At 41.7% G+C, this 15,665-nt stretch overlaps 1 protein-coding gene across 2 annotated transcripts in view; it reads right to left on the bottom strand.

Moving 5' to 3' along the window:
- ATP6V1H (ATPase H+ transporting V1 subunit H) overlaps positions 1–13,909 on the bottom strand; it is a 50,502-nt gene extending 36,593 nt beyond the window's left edge. Inside the window, exons 1-4 of one of the 2 annotated variants that reach the window (XM_055704362.1) lie at positions 13,745–13,909; positions 12,263–12,389; positions 4,376–4,478; positions 2,850–2,939 (exon numbers count right to left, since the gene is read on the bottom strand). In XM_055704362.1, coding sequence (XP_055560337.1) covers positions 2,850–2,939; positions 4,376–4,478; positions 12,263–12,366 — 297 coding nt within the window. In that variant the 5' untranslated portion in view covers positions 12,367–12,389; positions 13,745–13,909. Of the gene's footprint in view, positions 1–2,849; positions 2,940–4,375; positions 4,479–12,262; positions 12,390–12,893; positions 13,039–13,744 lie in introns of those variants that run through there. The other variant, XM_055704363.1, reaches the window with a different exon arrangement.
- Positions 13,910–15,665: the final 1,756 nt, after the last annotated feature.

Here is a 15,665-nt window from a genome sequence, read left to right as displayed (position 1 = left end):
CCCTGGAATACGTAGTGCTGCACCTTCCTAGGCAGCTACTGACTACACCAATAAAATGAAAATCCTGAAGCTCTCACATGAGCAATTGAATAATTTAGCATCTATCATTTCTGAAGAAGTGTAATGAAGCTCACTTGGGTGGTACTGTTACCTGCAGCAACTACGGTGCAGGTTCTTAAAGATTTCATAATTAACAGACTGTACAGTGTGACTGGGTGACTAATCCAGAAAAATTCTTCCAAGTATTTACCATATGAATAGAGTAAGAAATGTCTCCTCAGGGACTCCAGTATGCCAACACTCTCCACCTTCAGAAATGAGCAGAGTGGCGATGTTCTTAAGGCAATCACCACATTAATTTCACTTCTGCCAGCCTCCAAAAGAAATCTGCCTTAGAACAATGATCAAATCCATAAGTAGAACTGCTGGAACAATCCTAGACACACAGGCAGGCTTTTGGTGTGCTGAAAACACAGCTGATACGATTTTTACAGCCTCCCAAGAAAAGCATAGAAAAGACAATAGAAGAACCACATAGTCACTACCAACACAGAAAAAAGCTGGTTGCTGTTACCTATGACAGTTTCTAGCAGTTTCAGCTATCGAAAGCAGCTTTCAGATATTATTTGTTCATCGCATGGAACTGCATGAACATCCTTGCTCAAAGCAATTTTACTGAGTCAGTGGCACCACGACAAGCCATGTCCTTGAATAACTTCTCACTTAAAATCTTTGCATGTACTGAATTAAGATTACTTGGGCAGGAGACTTCACATTCACTATTGTAGATTCTTCTGTCCATGCAGTCTGCAGGGACCCTGTGCTAAACTCAGGTACAGTCAACAGCTAATATGCTGCTTTCTGACAGAATCGTACACCCTGAAAACATGCAGCCAAGGGTCCATAAGGCATCACTGACAGCACACTCTACCACCTGAACTTGACCAAAAGAAAAGTCCTGCTTCAGCCTTGCCTAGTGGAGACACAGAGTATGCAGATGCCTGCACACAAACCCTCTATGCCAGCAGCCAGATAATCCTGAATAATGAAATCACACAAAGTGCTGCAAAAGCCAGTGCAGCTTTTCAGACAGTGAAGCAGAGTTTCTAAATTGAAAAAGGCATCCAGTTTTAAACAATAGTAAATATATACTGTACACCAATATCCCTGTTCTTCTGTATCGCTATAAAGCCTGGACAATTTAAAGCAATTATGTTTAACACTAAGAATTCCACATATGCCACTTCTGTGGCAGGGTAAGGCCCTGAATACAGAAATGTCAGTGCACGACCATTAAGTCAGGAAAACATGTTCATCTACACACATATGACAGAACCAATACAGCAAATAAGAGATTACTCAAAACTACTTTCTGGGACTACCTAAAACTAATGCAATTCTTCGTGAGTGCACCAGTGAAAGTTTTACCTGTGGGTTATTAATTCCGCAACACAGGAGATGATACCAGCTATTGCATCTTGTAGCTACAGGCTATATGTGCTAATGTCAAAGTTCATAAGCAAAACAAGACCTACTAACACAAAAAGTTCCAAAGCAAGGCAAGTGAAAAGATTACTTTGATGGCCACTGACATCTCTTACACAGAAAATGAGACCCATTCCTCACAAAATTAGCCATAATAAACAAAGTTCTCACACCCCAAGACAAGTTTGTCATCAAATGCACAAACTAAAACAAGATGCTCCCAGCTTAGCATCCTAATGAAGGAATCACACTGAGGCTCCCTTTTGTCTTCTCTGCTTCTTGATGTCTCTGTCACACTTAAGAAAAACTAAATCTAAAGAGGAAGGGGGTTAGAGTGACAAAGCTGCAGATGGGCATGAATAAACTGCTGCCACCACCACTAACTATTATTCCAGCAGTCAGGGCACTCACTCAGGAACGTGCAGACAGGAACCTGGAAGAACACCATAATCCCCGTGTCATACGTACTGTGGAGAGGCTCACACTTTCAATTTGCCTGCCGACAACACTTAATACTCAGATGGAATTAGAACTCATGTGGTTTGACTCCTCCAGCAATACTCTAAACCATTAAGTTATCACTAGACACATTTCATTGTAACCTTGTATTAAATACAACATAAAATAGCAGAAGAGAAACTGTCAAACAGCCAGATATGCTACATGAATACCAGGAGAAAACCTTGCACAATTCAACCCGTCTTGTTACATCAACACTAATACATCACACTTTCTCTTAGTCTACTAGAGAGCAAAGAAATGCAAAAGCGGGATTATCCAACTGACTTGTCCCAGTTGGCACTGCAGTCCTGACACCAAATTTAATCGCCTACTCTTAAAAGTCACTGTATCCCATAACTACAAAGAACTATATTTCATTGAATCAGAATATCCTGGTTTATAATTAAATTACACAGAATTTCAGAACATGTTGTCCTAAATAGTCTAACATATATTGGAAACCTGAAGCTGCAGGAACTACACCTTCTTGCTGAGGGTGGCCAAATATCTTCATAGAAAAAGCTTCAACAACTTCAAGTTAGAAGTCGTATCCTATCTACATTACAGGGAAGGGCTGAGGTCACAAATTATCCCGTAACATCCAAGTTTTGCATGAAACATGGTTGAGAGCTGACAGACAAGCTCACAGGTGTGTTTTCTTTCCAGAATATGAGCATATATAAATAAGACTAAGTTACCCATACAACAGCAGGACTAACATCTAATCTCTGAAGACAAGATCTGAAAATTTAAATAATATTTTTAATACAGTATGACAAACACCTGAAAAGACCTGAATTAGGCTAAGGAAACATTCAAACATGCATTTAAAGACTTAAAAATAAGACAGGTTATTGACGTACTTGTAGCATATCATCAACCATTGTCAGAATGTACTGAACCGTCTGTTCCTTGGAGATGTGAGTCATCAAGTTTATAAACGTTTTAGCACACTAGAAAAATAAGAGATGTTAAAATTAATATTACCAATTGTCTTCATTCCTTTTTGATAATATGAAACAGGACCTCATTAATTCAGTTGTCTTACATAAGCATTGAGCATCCCAACATCTTATTCATTTGCAATGAGATGAATACACTTGACATTATATTACAAAGAAAATTTTCTGTCACATTGATCATTACACTTTACAAATCGCTATTTCATTTGAAAGCCATAGAACAAGCACTCACCAGTGAAAGCCAGGATGGTGCTTTGTTGAAAGACTGATTAGAAAAATCTCCAGTGTTCTTTTTATGGTAGTAAGGAGAACCACCAAGTAAATTGACAAGCAACAAACTCAGGCATAGTATAAAAAAGTTTCAGCAACTTGAATGGGAGGGAGGGAAGACAGGTCACACTTTTACCTGTTCACTTCCTATACCTTGCAGACAAATCTTTGTGCATATCCAAGCTGTTTTCTGCTTCCTGAACAATTCTACTCTACAATTTCAGCAACAGATATAATAGGCTTGAACAGTCACAACACTACTCTATACTTCCTCCTTCGCCTTCACCGCATTCAACTAAAAATGAAAGAAAAATGGAACTCTGAACTGCTACACCATAATTATATAGTGGCATATAATGCACACCATATACACTTTTGTCACTATGCAAATTATGGTCTATTACCTAGCAGTCACACAACACAATTTGGGGAAGAGGAAAAAAAAAAAAAAACCAACACTCACAGAACAGCCTAAAACTAAAGTAGAAAAAAAGGGCTAGGAAGATCTGTGTCTTCACTGCATCTCCTACTCTTCACCTTCCCCTTGCCTCCCCAAAACCTCCTGATGCCTGACACTGTCTGCTAGAACCTCTGGCTTTGAAGGTGAGATTCTACTGCTTCAAATACCATTGAAGTGTATTTAGGCTCCCTGCCTGGACTTTATAACCCAATTGACATGGGTCACCTATCAGCTCTGTCCAATGCCTCATATCTTACCGTGCCTAAAATGACACTAGACACCTGTGTTTAACTGATTACACCTTAGCAGTCAGTGGACTATTACTGGAACTACATTAGAAATGCTCAGCTAGCTAAGCTGAAAACTCACAGTAGTATCTCTAACCAGTAAAAGGAAAAAAGCTTAAAAAAAAAAAGCAGCTCAAGGACAAGCATGCGTGATTAAGTAAACTGGGATAACTGGGATGAGGAAAGACTCGAGCAACACAGTCAAAATCAGATGACATTTAACAATTAAATAGTTTTTTTAAAAAAATATCCAACTAATGTAGAAAAAAACCCATAATCGTAATAGCAGGTTTTATACTACTTTCATAACATCTTAACTGTATACAGCCAACAATAAAACAGAGTTGGTACAAAAGTTTCCTTCCATTCTCCTCCCCAAAAGATAAATTATTGAAAGAAAGGAAAGTTACTTGATTGCCTTCTGTTTGCAACAACTCCTGTTTTTCTTCTGGATTTCTTTTCTGTTCAAATCTTTGAATAAATTCACAGTCTTCACCTGAAATCATTTGCCCTCTGAAAAGCAAAATATAAAGCCATAAGTAACATGAATAGTAAATTTCAAACTGTATTGGGTTTATGTCGCAAGGTATTGGTAGCAGGGGGCTGCAGGGGCAGCTTCTATGAGAAGACACTAGAAGCATCCCCCATGACAGAGTCATGCCAGACAGCTCCAGAAGACACCAACCACTGGCCAATGTTGAACCACTCAGCAACGGTGGTAGCACCTCTGTGATAACATATTTAAGGAGCAGCAACAGCAGCACAACAGTGGCCAAGAGAGGAGCAAGAATATGTGAGAGCAACAACTCTGCAGACACCAAGGTCAGTGAAGGAGGGGGAGGAGGTGACTCATGTGCTGGAGCAGAGATTCCTCTGCAGCCCATAGTGAAACTCGTTGTTCCTCAGCAGCCCAAGGAGGACCCCATGCTGGAGCAGGTAGATATGCCCTAAAAGAAGCTGCAGCCCATGGAAAACCCACATTAGAGCAGGCTCCTGGCGGGAGCTGTGGCCCTGTAGGCAGAAGCCCATGCTGGAGGAAGTTTTCTTGCAGGACCTGTGACCCCACGGGGGACCTACACTGGAGAAGTCCATTCCTGAAGGACTGTACCCCATGGAAAGGACCCATGCTGGAGCAGTTTGTGAAGTACCATATCCCATAGATGGGACCCTAGGATGGAGCAGAGGAAGAATGTGAGAAAGAAGGAGCAGCAAAGACAAAGCATTATGAACTGATCGCTACCCCCATTCTCCTACACCACTCGGAGCAAGGAGGTAGAGAAGTCAGGAGTGAAGTTAAGCCTGTGAAGAAGGTAGGGGTGGGGAGAAGGTGTTTTTTAGATTTGTTCCTATTTCTCATTACCCTACTCTGTTTAATCCGCAATAAATTAATTTCTCCAAGTAAAGTTTGTTTTGCCTTTGGTGGTAATTGGCAAGTGATCTCCCTGTCTTTATCTTGACCCACAAGCATTTTGTCACGGTTTTTCCCCCTATTCTTTTCATGGAGTGAGAGTAATAGAGAGGCCTGGTGGGCAGCTAGTGGCCAGCCAAGGTCAACCCACCAAACCAACCTTATTTTCTTCAACTTGAGATATCAACAGTATTGCTTTACCAGTCCTCTATCCCACAGTATATACGTAAAGAACTCCCTTCTACAAAAAGTCTCATGTACAATGGATCTAAAATTAATGACAGAATAATCTCTCTAAAGCCTTCCCTATGCATTGCCTCTGCTCAAAAACATTCCCTAAATAATTCTTAAACTTCCAGAGGCTGAATGCAACGGTCAGTGGAAATAGTTATAAGAACCAGAATACAAACAACTAGCATGCCAAAATTATAATATATAACATGAATAACAGTCAAATCCAACCTAAATTAAGTGCTGAAAAACAAAATGATTTTTTTAAGTTTGACATAAGCACTGAAGAGAATTTTAAGTAGTACAGAGAACCTGGTTCCTAATGTATTTTTACCTTTCACCAATCATGACATTTCAGCTTTTCCTAATAGTTTAAAAACTGATACGAATGCAGGCTCATCCAAACACATCGCACAGGGGCTTGATACAGTAAACTGCTATGGATACCTATAAGCTGACAGATCTCTACTTTATCTTCTCTTTAACTTAATATTCAAGGGATTACTACCCCATCAATGCTATTTCAGAAAGCTGCTGACTCAGCTAAGACCTGGCAGAGTATTGTTGGGTCTTTGTTATAACACAAAACTTACCATCACAACAAATAACAAACTTATCAAAATGGTACAGTCAAGTATAAAAACTAATTTTAAATCAAGTAGTCCGGAAAATATCCAAGACTTTAATAGGTGACCAGCTTTACTAGTTAATACCAGGAGTGCTTCAAGAAAGAAGAAAATTGTGCACATCATCAATACAAAAGCCACTAAGGGATTAAAGTATTAGACACTGCTCTGTTTCAGTTATTTCCATGACTCATGTCCTCTTACATTTCCACCAAGTCAAATGCCTCTTCCACTTCGCAAAGCTATGTAGCATGGGTTCTTGTAATCCGTTTCCATGTTTCAGGTCAGTTTCTAGATGTTCCATGACTAGAGGTTCCATTAAAATCCTTGTAAAGTTAACAGGAAATGTTTGTTTGATTGATGGTAGTTTTTTTTTTAGTTGGCTCACCTGGATTCTTGAAACACAAATAAGGCCTACTCTTTCTTCTTACTTAAACAGTTATATCTTAAGGACAGCCTCATCACAGAGTCATCTTTTTACCTATCTACTTTTCAAGCAAAGAAAGTAAATAGTCCAGTACTGCATTATTCCTGTATTCTAGCTCTATATGAGAAATATCGTTATATGCACTGACAAAAGGCAATTAATTCTTACTGGGTGGAAGATACATAGAGCCAGTGGTAGTCCTTGACTAGTTTCTACTAAAACTTAACAAATTATACATGGAAAAGTAATCAGCCAATGATGACCATGCTGCTACCACACACGTTTTAGACTGACTTGTGTTCTTTCTTCCCTATTAAAGATGGATTTGAGTAGTTATTGAAATATGAGGACAATTCATCCACCACAAATACTGGACTTAACGACCCATAACTAGAAGCCTCTCATGTTTCATTCAGTGCTGGCCAAGCCAGAGACTCCTGGATGATATTGATAAAAAAGTAGCTAGATGAGCTGCTCATTTATAAGAATATTGCCTTTCAGGAAGCACTTCAAAGACAACATGAGGTAAACCCTTAACTTTCAGCTTTAACGCCTGAAAAAGCCTCAGCCCAAGAAAAGAGATGCTTCTTTAAAAGACAGGCTATTCAAAGAAGTCTGCCAACTGCCAAAGAAAAAAGCTTTCAAGCTTTTGCTTTCATCCTACATTAGACTGGCAGGGGGAAGGAAAAAAAAAAAGCGTGGGGACTGATGTTGTCTTTGTTGTCTTGAGAGGAAAGGATGTTAAAGTTTATTCTTTACTGCTTTGTAAGTGCCATTCAAAAAGACACTTTCGAACCCATACAAAACAGTACGAGGGATTGAACAGTTTTGTAAGCAAGTTGTTAATATTTTACCAGGGATCTCATACAACTAATTAATAGTTTTAGTAATTTCAAATGCACCCATTTCTATTCACCTCATTTTAAAATTGAAGTAACTTATTATGTAGTAAACCTTAACAACCGGGGGGCGGGTGGGGAGAAAAAATGCAGAGCAGCATCAGGCAGCTGTCACCAGCTACCATGATGCTATTACCGTGTTCTCCTCATCCACTCTTCAAAGAGACAGGAATCTCCCAGTACCTTTAAGCAAACAACGCAAGTAACCAAAACTTCCCTCCATCCTTCTTCCTAACAGCCATCTAATTTCTTATTTTCCAGAATTTCTCTATACAGTCTTTCGTCAACAGATAAAAGTCACTTTGAGCTTCAGCTATCTGGGTGTATCAGGTTTAGACCAGGAGTCCTGTAACCACATTTTAAAGGCCTGTGCTTCAAATACTAAGGCCTACCTTTGAGAGCACTACCTACAGGAGAGTAAACTGAAGCTATGCAAGACTTAGAAAGCATGAATTTGTAAGACCATCATTTTTAAAACCTCTAAAGATGATTCAGAAACTTGTGGTTCCTCCTTTTTATTATGCATTTCCTCCAGAAGCTCCTGTTCCTTTTTTTGTTTGAACTATTTAACAAAAACTGTTCTGGAGGGTTAAGGGTGTTTCGTTTGGTTTTTAATTTTGGGGTTTCTTTGTTGGTGCTTTTACATATTTAATTGACTATATCTGAAGCAAATAAAAAGCTCATATGAAGTCATCATGTCAAGGCATGATTTCTTTTATCCAGGTATCAACAGTACTTTGCATGTACCTAAACGACATTAATTTTATCCAACTGCTCAACAGTTTTAACACTACAAAATTAAAACAGTAAAACAGGCTAAATGTACTCTACAAGACTGGACCAAATTTAAAAAAAAAAAAATTAAGAAAACAAAATATGCATACTACAAGTTAGGAAACTTCTATCTCTTCTAAGACAAGATTGGCTCTTAAAGACAAAAATATTTAGCTTGCTTTAGAAGGTTCCCCCACTCCCAAGCGGAAAAAAAAAATTATCGGAATCACAGACATATATATAAAGTACTTGGCGACACATGGGAAACTAAGTACAAGCTAGCCATCAGGTACCCACCTGGTTAAATATAAAGTATTGTCAAATGTTGTATACCTAGAAAACCTACAGTGCAGTTAAGATGCAAGTTAAACTCTGAAACAAGTTCACTTTTCCACAGAACTCATTTATTATTCTTAGAAAGCAAAACCAAATTTGCTTCAAGCAAGCTAACACACCTTCCAAAGGCATTCTCACACCCTGAGGCAAAAGCTGAAAGAAACTACACAGCACAGAACAGCGACCCACACCCACAGACCCATCATGTATTTAACTAGCAGAGGGCATCAACACCTCTAAACCACCACAAGTCTCAAGATTCAAGGGCAGTAAAGTCTGTACAGAGCTAATGGCCTCAACTACATTTAGCTTCCAGAAGGTAAGTAAACCTACACATCACCTTCCACTGTTGCAAGTTTTGCTACTTTCTTCTCCCTCAGACACACTCTAGCTGGAATTCAAAACAAACAAAAAAGTAATTTTAACATAAAAACCCCACAAATTTTTCCACAGCCTAATTTTGAAGCAAGCAGTGAACACAGCAGCAAATGATTAATATATACAGTTGTCACACCTAAATATTTTACTTCTGTTCCAACAGCATACACGGAAAACATCACAAGTCAGCAGTTGTGCGTTAGCATAGTTTGACATTTAGTTTACAGTTAAAACCTTCAGAGATGGATTAAACAATATGCCAATTAATCTTTAGCTTGAACTGACTCTGTAAGAGAAGTCAGGCTACTAGAATCTGATCAACTATTAGTAAGCTTTTTCACTTTTGCACTGAAGAACAGAGAGCAGAAAAGACCTTCAGAACGCCTTCCTGTGTGACCCAGACTCCAATTCAGTCATGACTGATGCAGACTTTGAAGCATCTTTATACACATAACTGTCACAGCCAGATTAAAAAAAAAAAAAGAAAAAAACCACAACACAAAACCCACACCACAAAAAAACCACACACACTTCATCACAATTTCTTGTCAAGTAATTTGATTCCAACTACATAAACTATAGGAAGTATTTAAGGAACACAAATTATGTCATGCCTGAGTTGATACGTTTGTTTTCCCTAAATTAACACAAAAATCTTTCCTCTAATGTAAAAATGTCTAAAGACTTGAAGTATGCTTCCATATATTTATATGCAAGCTTACCACTGTAAACACAGATTGCCAGAACAGGAGCTCAAAAGAAAGCAAAAAAGTGCCCTTCAAAATCACCAGCACTTCATCTTCCTTCTACTCTACAAACCAGAACAACCCACTCTGACCTGCCTCTAACAGGTACACCAGAAGCAGTTTCCACTCATTTATTAACGTGCTTTGTTCCAAACACGAGCCAATATAGCTGCACTGACTTTCCAACAAATCCCTTAAAGCACCAGCCTCAGACACCATCACATCCAAACAGGACATGTCCAAAACCAAGTATAATTTTATTTCCTCTTCAGAAGCACCAAAATTTCTGCTGATGTTTTCCAATAACTAATGATAAGGCAACTCCCCAGCCAAGGAACTACAGTTATCTTCATGACACTCCACAATCCCTCTGGCACCACTTAAGTTCACCTGTGAAGCTACCTCAGCCAGACACCCAGGCTGCTATCAGTAAATATGAGGCACAAAAATTACATTTCTTTCAGAGCAATAATAAACAGGACACACAGAGGACATCAAGCATTGAACAGTCTCACGAAGGACCACAAACACTAGCCAGATGCACTACAGTAGCCTCCAAAACCTGGCTAATGCATCAAAGATAAGAAATAACTAGTATGTTCTTCTTTCCTAGAATCCAGAACAAAACAAAAACAAATTCTACATCTAGAATCTGAAAAAGAACATCAATCCTGCCTCCTGGTCAAAAGAGGTTACACAGGAGTTTGCTGACAAATAAACAAAACTCCCCCATCCTTACTCAGCACCAGAGAGACAGAACCCCAAGAGCGAATGAAAATTGTATGTGGTAGACCACATAAAGCATAGTGAAGCAATTAATACTACATACATATTCAAAATACAACTCCTTGCCAAACAGAACTATCCCCTGCATCAACAAAAACAACAAATTAACCTCACCAACCCTACAGTCTGACACAGAGCAGCAGTGAAAAAGACTACGTCATGTGCACTCACATTGACAGTGAACAACTGTACTCCCACTTTCATCCCAAATAACTGCTAACTAGCTGTTCACATGCCACTAGGACAGCACAGGAACAACGGTTCAGGCTTCCTCAGGACACACTTCCTATCAGATAGATAACAGTGCCCACAGTAACAGCAAAAGCTGCTTAGACCGTTTGAAAAGTGCTTGGTAGCTGCCACTGTGAAGTTACGACACCAACCTTTCCCTTCCACTTGCAAAGCCACTGTAATGTCACATTGTAAACTGAACAAGGAACTAAACCAACTGAAAAATAGCCTAGAAAAAAATGAAACTTCCTCATCAGATCAGTTCCTTAAATCTAGACTGATCATGCAGAAACCCAATCACAAAGAGAAAAAAAAAACCACAATACAAAAAATAGAATAAGCAAGACTGAGTTACATAGCACAGGGCAAAGCATGTAGTAATCAATAAGCTTCTACGGGGTTAGCACTTTTCAGCTGGCATGCGTACACTTCTGCAATGTTATTTTAACATATAGCATATATTTATGTGCCACAGCAATCTAAAAAAAAGCAACTATTTTTTGCGAAGTAGTATAATGTTGATAACCACGAAGTACCATCATATGGTTTGTACCCCTAGAATCATCAAAATTTCTGCCACTTCAGTTACAAAGCAATGAACGCTTAAGTAGTTTGCTATTCCTAAGTGAGCCCTCAAAAGATAACAGTAATTTACACTTTGTCAATATTCTTCATAGGTACCTGTCATGAGGAATGCTGGGCTGCATGAATCTTGCATTCACTTCAGAGTACAGAGGACTCGTAAAAGTCTGTTTTTAATTCCTGTTCCCTACCTCACACACAGATCTATTTTCCTCAGCTTGTTCCTGTAGCCTCTTTGGACAGTACTTCTCTTGCTACTCCCAATGCCATTATGTATGTTCCAAAGTAAACTCTGAGCTTACCTGAAATGGCAGCACAACTCTCCCCAGACTGAAGTATTGGTTTCAGCCTACTCCCCAATTTACTTGCTTCAATTGCTCAACAGCACTACTCTTTCTTAAGGTACACCGTATTTTCCTGGACTACCAGTCCAGTTTCACTAGTATAATTTGTATTCACACAAAAGGCACTTCAGCAATATAGGTAACATACCTACATATAAGACAACTCATACTGTAAACTTTTCTTACTTCCATATTCATCTAATAAGGGTAAAATTGAGAATGGCATTTGAATGATGAGGAACAAAAATGGACAGTTTTACCACACATTTGTGCAAACTTATATTATTTGCTATTACAGCATTTCAGTTCACAAAAGCAGAGTTCCCCTTCTGGTAAGAAGTCACAAGAAAATTTTCCCCAACCACTTCCATTTAATACAGACTTCTTCCAGCTGCTTCCATGAGGCCAAGAAAGAATGTTCCTCACTGTAACCTAATGTTCCAACGTAACCCAAAATCTCAAAAAGTCTAACACTTAAGAGGGAAGGAAGAAAGAAAAAAAAAAAAAGTCATGGAAAGTTTTTACTTACTGGAGATAAGACTGCCAGTTTACTTTGTTTGCCCGAACTTCAGCAGCTTTGGCAGCAATGATGTTTGTTGGGACAGCAGCATCTACAGCACCTCGGATATCCATCTTAATTGATAATTAAATTGTACCTAGGAATGCAAGTCAGATGTGAGACCTCTTATTAAAGTACTAAAGAAAAGAGTACATGTCCAGTATTTTAAAGAAATAAAAAGGAAAATCTGCTTTCAGTGTACCATTCCTTAAAACTGTACCTAGTACTTACTAAGAAATCAAACTTTTATACAGCATCTAAAACGTGCCTTCCTTGAAGCAAACAAAAATAAGCCATACCTACAAATTAAACTGTAGCCAATCACAAGATTGCTAAAATAAAAGATATATACCATTACTAAATAATTCCCAGTCTTGTAAATTCTTAAATAATCAAATGAAGTCGTTTGAATAGACAACTCTTCTCCAATGCTCAAGCACTCCTACAGATAACACAATGTATCTTCCTTCCAAATCACGGCTAAAATTCAGTGCATATCCTCCCTAACCCCACACATTTGAATTGATTTAGTTCAGGTATTTGTTTAAGAGTATTTAGACATTAGAAACACATGAACTACAACTTCACCAAAAAAACTCACCAGTTATATAAATTAAAACCCATGTCACATATGCTAACAAGAAAATTCATATCACCGCTGTACAGAAAGCAAACTGAAAAATAACTACACAGAAGTTCTTCATCAGGACATATTACATTACTGCAGACAGTGACCTTCACCACTTCCTTTTCTTTCCTTTATGGTTTAATCTCCACCCGCCTTTGATGCCATAACAAGAAGTGTGTTTGCAGAGGCTTGAGACCCAGCTGGAGCAGGAATTCCTTACAACCTAAACTGCATCAAGCCTCTCCATGTAGCTTACTTCTGGACTTTTCTGGCTCCCTTTACAGAAGCAAGAGCAAACTGGCATATTCTGCACCATCCCTAACAAGCAAACCTGATCCGTATGACTTAATGAAAACACGATTCTAACAAAAGCAAAAAAAGGAACTACCCTGACCAAATGAAGCAGCAGAACTGTCTTCCCTTTGAAACTACTTCCGTGAACAGACACCCACAAAGACGGCACCATTCGGTGTCCTTCAACGACCACTGAACGTTTCCCAGCTCCTGCGTGGCCCAGCCAGAACCACTTCAAGACTCCCGGAGCGGCAGAGGAGAGCAGGGCCGGCGGCAGGAGCGGCACGGGGAAGTCGAAGAACCCGAGTGACGCGCAGGCCTGAGGGCAGGAAGGCGCCGGGCCTCGTCCTGCCGCTCCCTGCGCGGGCTCCTGAGGGGTCCAGGGGAGCCCAAACGCCCGGGGGGATGGGGGGAGCCCTTCGCGCCGCCCCCGAGCCCACAGGAGCCCCCGTGAGAGGCCGTGCAGCGGCACCCACCCCCACCCCCGCCTGTCCCCGCGGCGGGCAGCGCCCGGGACAGCTCTCACTCACCCCAAGGGTACGTGGGCGAGCGAGGGCCGAGCAAGGGAGAAGGCGGCAGCCGCCTCTCGGCAGTCCCGGGGAGGCCGCGCACCCGGAGGCCCCTCGCCGCTGCGCTCCGCCACCCGCCGCCGCGGCCCCGCAGCCAGCGCCGTCACGTGACGCCGCTCACCTGACGGCGACGGCGGCCTCCGAGGGACAGCTCACCCCGAGCGCGCGCCGCCCCGCTCCACGCGCCGCGCGGCGGGCGGGGCTGGCGCACCGTGCCCCCCGGGCGGGGACGGCGGGGCGGCGTTAGCCATCCGTGCGGGTTGGGTTGTGTGCGCGGGTGTAGGAAACATCCGCACCCCGACACACAGATACTTGCGGGTCATTTCGTGGGGGGGTGTAAGCCCGTGCCGAGGAGACCGATGGCAGGACACGGCGTGTAGGTGCCCGCCCGTGTTATTTGCTGCCAAGAAAGGGCTTAGTGTTTGGGAAGGGTTGAGGTTCCCCTCGGTGCTGCCCCTCGGGTCGAGCACCTCCTGGCCCCCCGGGACGGCCCCCTCGGTTCCCGTCGGGGTGAGGGGCGCCGGGCTCGGGAGAGCCCCGGGGCCGGGAGTGGGAAGGCCGGGGAGATGGCGCGCACGGCCTCTGCCGCTGGAATGCCTCCCGGGGCTCTGCTGCTGTTCCCCGGTAACCAGCATTTTCTTGCCTTCTGCCTCCTGCTGCAGTGGGGCGAGTTTGCGCTTTCCTACAGCTGGAAAGGGGGCAGGGGGTCCTGGGCCCCTGCTTCTGGGAGGGGGGCCTGACTGCCTGTGTCCCTTGTGTGGCGGGGGGTCTCACAGCCCACCGTGTTGCGGTCTTGCAGGGGTCTCAGCCCACCATGTTGGTCTCTCACAGGGGGTCTCACAGCCCACCGTGTCGGGGTCTCGCAGGGGGTCTCACAGCCCACCGTGTCGGGGTCTCGCAGGGGGTCTCACAGCCCACGGTGTCAGTCTCGCAGCCCACTGTGTCACAGCTCTCCCTCGCGCCCTGAGCTGCAGGGGCCATGTGCCAGCAGCACCCTGTTCCGTTCCTCCCCAGTCGTACCTGGGCAGGACGTGCACCCTGCACAACAACGTCCTTGAATAAAATGGCCTGTATATCTTGAGCTATGCCTCGCTAAGCAAAAGGAGGAGGAAACTTTTCAGACTAAAAGCCCAAGTGTTTCAGAAACCACAAGCTTAATTTTCCATGTTTCTGAGGGGAAAAAAAACTGTCTTCAGTTGCTGAGTGAAGTTTTCCAGTCATACTGTGATGAAGTGTATAGACATACCACTCCTAGTCAGAAATGATCCTGAATGGTAATTCTGCTAACATAAAAGGAGGAAAGGCAGAGGAAAGAGAAATAGATCTGAGAGGTCTGTGTGTGAGCAGGACAAGACAGGCAATGCAGAGCTGTGTCATAATATCATACAACCTGTCTACAGTTAACTTTCATTTTTGTAGAGTCTCTGTATTCTCCATTCAGAGGATACATTGTTCTTTAAATTACACCTTGCCAGTACCTCTGCTAGTGTTCTTTTAACTCAAGGATGGCTTTCATTACCATGCCACTAATTACATTTCCTCCATAAGAATTTTTCCTTTAAAATGGATTTTTCTTCATACCACAATAAAACTGTTGATTTCTTGATAACGTAACCACTGAGCTCAAATCCCAGGCACAGTCCAAGTAACAGTATTTGCATTTCTTCATGCTTTAGCAGAAGAAAGCTCTCAAAGCTGTGTGCATGCTCGGTGCCTTCTAGTCTGTAATAAACACATGCATTAATGTGATTCTGTGGATTACCCAGTACATGGGACTTTGGGATTTAATCTAGCACATTTGTGTTCTTGCATGTTGCTTGCTTACACACATTGATGAACATTTCTACAACTCCACACAATCTTGAATAAAAGTCTGCTACTT

The sequence above is a fragment of the Falco cherrug genome, chromosome 3 (genome assembly GCF_023634085.1).
Source record: "Falco cherrug isolate bFalChe1 chromosome 3, bFalChe1.pri, whole genome shotgun sequence".
Classification (NCBI taxonomy): Eukaryota; Metazoa; Chordata; class Aves; order Falconiformes; family Falconidae; genus Falco; species Falco cherrug.
Note: the sequence above shows the minus strand (reverse complement) of the source record. Positions and strands in the feature narration are given on the sequence as shown.